Here is a 4,763-nt window from a genome sequence, read left to right on the forward strand (position 1 = left end):
TACTCAAACAATAAGAACCTTAACTACACCAATTTCCAAGAATCGCAACTACATACAATATATTAAACAATAAGAATTCATATCAAGAGATAAAAGACAGAAATTTACTTACCACACATTTTATAAGTAAAGATGGAAGAAGCAGTGACGGGATGATGTGTTGGGTTCTTGAGATGGCTCGTTGAGCGGCATTGATTTCTGGGCTCAATTATGTTGTGTTCATTTCTGGTTTCTTGAGATGGAAGAAATTGCTGGGTTCTTGATTTCTGGGTTCTAAACTACACCAATTTCCGAGAATCGCAACTGCTTACCAATTGCTATGTTGATTGAAAGGGGAAGAATGAAGGAGAAAGGATAATGAAAGAGTAACCGTCGACAAATACTGTTTGAAAATGAGGAAAGGAATGCGGTTTAACTTTTGCCTATTGAAATTTACAGGAAGATGGATAATGAAATTTATAGGAAGATGGATGATGAAGGAGTGCGCTAAATGGGCTGGGATTTTCGATTGATTATTTCATCTAAATTTTTCTTTTGCCTCTTTTTTAAAATTGCTAGATTTAACTTTTCTTTTAAAATTTTAATTTTTCATTTCCCTCTTCTTTAAAATTGCTAGAGTGAACTTTTAAGAAATTTTAGCTTCTTTCCCTTTTATAAAATTTCTAAGTTGAATAAATTCTTGAAATTATTACATTTCAAAAAAATTTTTGAAATTATTAATGAAGAAAATTTGAGAGTAAGAAGGTTTGAAAAGTCATTGTCAAATTCTCAATTTTAAATACTTAAAAACAATAGTGAAATAACTGTATCAAATCCAAATTTGAAAATTTTTAATTTGCCAAACAATAAATTTGAGTCAATATCGAATTTTCAAATGAAATCACTGTTTCCAAACATGGTATTTTATTTTTTTCCACTTCTTCAATTAATTGGTGTAAATTTTGAAAAACTAATTAGTTAGTTTGGATATAAAATTTTAAAAAAGTAGTTAAAGAAACTAAAAATTCAAAACTAGTTGTGTAACAGGAGCGGCAATCTCGATACATAATTAACATTTAATAATAATGTTTAATATAAGAATATTGCGGAAGTCTCGAAATGCCGAACTGCTAAAAACTTTAAATCATAAAAACTGAAACCGTTTTGCTTACCCACATATCAAGGTGGTTCCCTAGAGTATAAAGTCTGCATCTGTTTTCCGCAATTGATATGTGCTTGTTACTTTTTAGCCTCTAGATTGTAAACTAATTGCTAGCAGGCTTCATCATTTCATGGTGAAGGGACTAGCAATCCTAGTTGTTATGAGTCTCATGACTCATCTTTTCAACAAATATTTTTATGCTAATGTTTTATGTTGGACCCAATATTGTGAAGCTTATTATTACAATCCTATAATGCTGTCAAGTGTATTTCTCCATAGATCTTCTCTAGTTAACACCAATGATTCTCAGGTTGACATGCCTTATGATGATCATCTACGAGAAATGAAGTTGGACCTTCTGCAGAAGCATTGTTTACCGAAGCTCAAGGATCCGTATTTTAGCTTTTCAGGTGGCTCTTTCATTATGAAGTATGTACATTTCCATGCTATCTCCTATTTACAGTTTATTTGTGATTGTAAAATCATATATTCAAGAAACTAAATGTTGAAAAGCTAAGAAATGGTATGAGGTGGTTAAGATAAAAGATTTGATCTAATCAATGCATTTTTTACAGCCTGCAATTTTAACACCATTATAAAGCTTATTGCCTCGTTGGAAATTGAATTAGAATGAAAAAAACTAGAAATTGTTTGGTCGATGTTTATTCAATTACTAACGTGGTATGAAATGTCATATATCTGGTTGTGATTCTGTGATTAAAATTTTATTTTTAAAATATGGATATAGTTCAAAATTCAAAGAATGTGCTGTCGAAATTTCTGTAAATTTATAATTAAACTTAGTTGGTGCTTTAGAAGGTTTTTTTTGGGTTTTGTGGATTGTTTGTTTTGTAGGCTTATTTGGTTTGTTTTTGTTGTGGTTTTTAAATGTCATCGAGTGGTTGGTGTTTTGTCACTCATAGGGGTTTCTCTTATAGTTAATTATCTTTTGGATTCGATCTTTAATTTCACACATGATACAGGTTTAAAAGGGGAGAATGAAAACAAATCATATAAGTGATGATGAAGCTGCATGCAAGGAAGAAGCACACATAGATCACAATGAGAAAGAACAATAAGAGATTTAGTTTCAAACTATATTTTATATTTTAGTTGTATAATCAAGTTCTTATGAATATATAGATATATTTTGTATATTTTAGTTGTATAATCAAGTTCTTACGAACATACTACCTCCTATTCAGCTGAATTGTCCCATTTTTTTTTTGGCACTATTCACTTATCACTCTTAATTTGTATTTTACTCTTAATCTATAAGTTAAAACATAGTCATATGGGATCTTGTGTGATTCGTCTCAATACAAGGATTATTAATATCAACTTTTTATAATTTTTAATTAAGCATAATTTGAGATATTAAAAGTTAAAATATTGCCTCGGCAAGTGTGAAAAGTCAAATGGGACAGTTCAGCTGAATAGGAGGGAGTATATAGATATACACATTATACAATGTATGTATGAATGATGTAGATTAAGTTTATACAGTTAGTGACATGATTTTGATTTATTTTGGCATTATTATTATTATTGTTATTATTATTATTAAAGTGATACATAATCATAAAGTGTTACTTTAGCTTAATTGATTAAATGAAAAAGTGTTACCTAATATGGAAAAAAATGTTAACTAATTCTTAATGAAGTGTTACATAAAGTAGTCCAAAGTGATACATTATTGAAAAGTGTTACAATAGCTTAATTGATGAGATGAAAAAGTATACCTAATTATTAAAAAGTTTTACATAAGAAATAATAAGTAACACTATGAAAATGATACAAATGCAAAAAAATTGTTACCTAAACTTATTTAAAAAAACACTTGTAAAAGTGTTACCATAGGCACGTAGAAGTGTTACCTAAGAGAATACGTAACATCGCCAGATGTAGCACCCAAAAAAGTGTTACCTTAGGTCTATAGTAACACTTTAAGAACTTTAGGTTGCACTTTTTGGGTGTTACCTAAAACCAATTATGTAGCAATGATGTTTTACCCATGTGGCAAAGATTATGATTTGTTTCGCTATGTTGCAAATAAAGTATGTTTTACTATGTTGCAAATAAAATATGTTTATCATATGGGAAAAGTTGATATTTATGACTTTTCAAATGATGCAAGAGGTAGATCAATGGGTGAGTGATGACTTTAAAAAATATGGTCAAACTTTTGCTCTAAGATCCTCCACAAAACTCTGGCTTAATGATGCAAGAGGTAGATCAATAGGTGAGTGATGACACACTCATCCAGACAAAATATTGATTCTTATTATTGCCCTCAATTGTTATTCTTGTTCTATCCTTAACTTTTTGCTTCTTTCTATGCTAAGTTTGCAGATCGTAGCTTCAATCTCGGTCAAATATCTCAAAAGAATGACAGCTCTTGTGAATCCGAATGAAAACATAAAATAAGCATATATTCAACAAAAAGGAAAATTTTAAAGTACAAAATATAGAGCATTTAATCAAAAGAACCTAGTTAAAAAATTCATCATCGCTTTTCTCGGCAGCTGCACAAAAACTAGGTGTGAATTTTATTATAACAGAAACCACATGATTAACGTGTAGCAAAAGGGTCTTACCCACTAAAGTGTTGATGATTTATGACTTTACCAAATTCAATTATTTATGAAAGGAAACAATATGGTGAGAATGAATATTCAAAATTTACGATTAAATAAAACAACAATAAGAATTATAACGACAATTAAGGTAAAAGGATTACCAAAATATTGGTTGAACTGCCTTAAACCTCGCCTAGCCGCAAAAAAGTAGGTTGGAGAACCATTAATCATCAAGACATAGCTAGTGGATGTGATATAGGTCATGATGGTTTTGATGAACTTGTGGGGAAAGTTAAGAGCCGCCATCATCTCCTTGATAAAATGCCAGCATCGTATCATATGCTTTACATAAATCAATCTTCATAAGACAACTCGGGGCATAATTTTCCTAGTATAATGCTTAACAAGGTCCTGACAAAGCAAGATGTTATGCATAATACTTCTACTTGCCACAAAAGCTCCTTGAGCTTGATCAATCAGAAAATCCAGCACAAGCTTAAGCTTAGAACAAATGAGCTTAGAAATACAATTATAAAGCACATGACAGCAAGAGATTGGTCGAAAATCACCTGGATGTAATGGATTAGGCACTTTAGGAATCAAGGTAATAGTCGTATTATTCCAACTCTTGAGCATTTTGCCATTCTCAAAGAATTGACTAATCGCCTTAATGATATCATCTCCCAAAATCCCTCAAGAAGCCTTATAAAAGCCACTATTATAACCATCTAAATCTGGGATACTCCACAAAGAGGTTGAACTTCAGCTAAACGTACTAGGGAGCCTATCCGCTCATCAAGATTAGCAACACAGTTTAAATAACCTAGAATAATCCAAGGTGGAGTGATTTTTTGACTCATAACCTGAAGATCATAGAACAGGTGTTGACGCTCGTGTTTGTCACTAGAACCATACAAAAAGGTACAAGCAAAATCAGCCCATTGATTTGATAGTTAATGGTTGATGTTGGTTTGATTGTGAATCTAAGAAGTGGGTTACTCTATTTATTGTGTTAAGGTCACATAGATCGCCCTCTAAACACC

General features: G+C 31.1%; 1 protein-coding gene across 1 annotated transcript; it reads right to left on the reverse strand.

The window, feature by feature from the left end:
- Positions 1-2,150: 2,150 nt before the first annotated feature.
- Positions 2,151-4,356, reverse strand: LOC130805490 (uncharacterized). Its single transcript, XM_057670267.1, has 3 exons — positions 4,171-4,356; positions 3,882-4,032; positions 2,151-2,170 (listed from the first exon to the last, which is right to left on the reverse strand). The coding sequence occupies exons 1-3, from the start codon at positions 4,354-4,356 to the stop codon at positions 2,151-2,153; spliced, it is 357 nt and encodes a 118-aa protein (XP_057526250.1).
- Between the last annotated feature and the right edge of the window lie 407 nt (positions 4,357-4,763).

Source organism: Amaranthus tricolor, chromosome 2 (genome assembly GCF_026212465.1).
Source record: "Amaranthus tricolor cultivar Red isolate AtriRed21 chromosome 2, ASM2621246v1, whole genome shotgun sequence".
Classification (NCBI taxonomy): domain Eukaryota; kingdom Viridiplantae; phylum Streptophyta; class Magnoliopsida; order Caryophyllales; family Amaranthaceae; genus Amaranthus; species Amaranthus tricolor.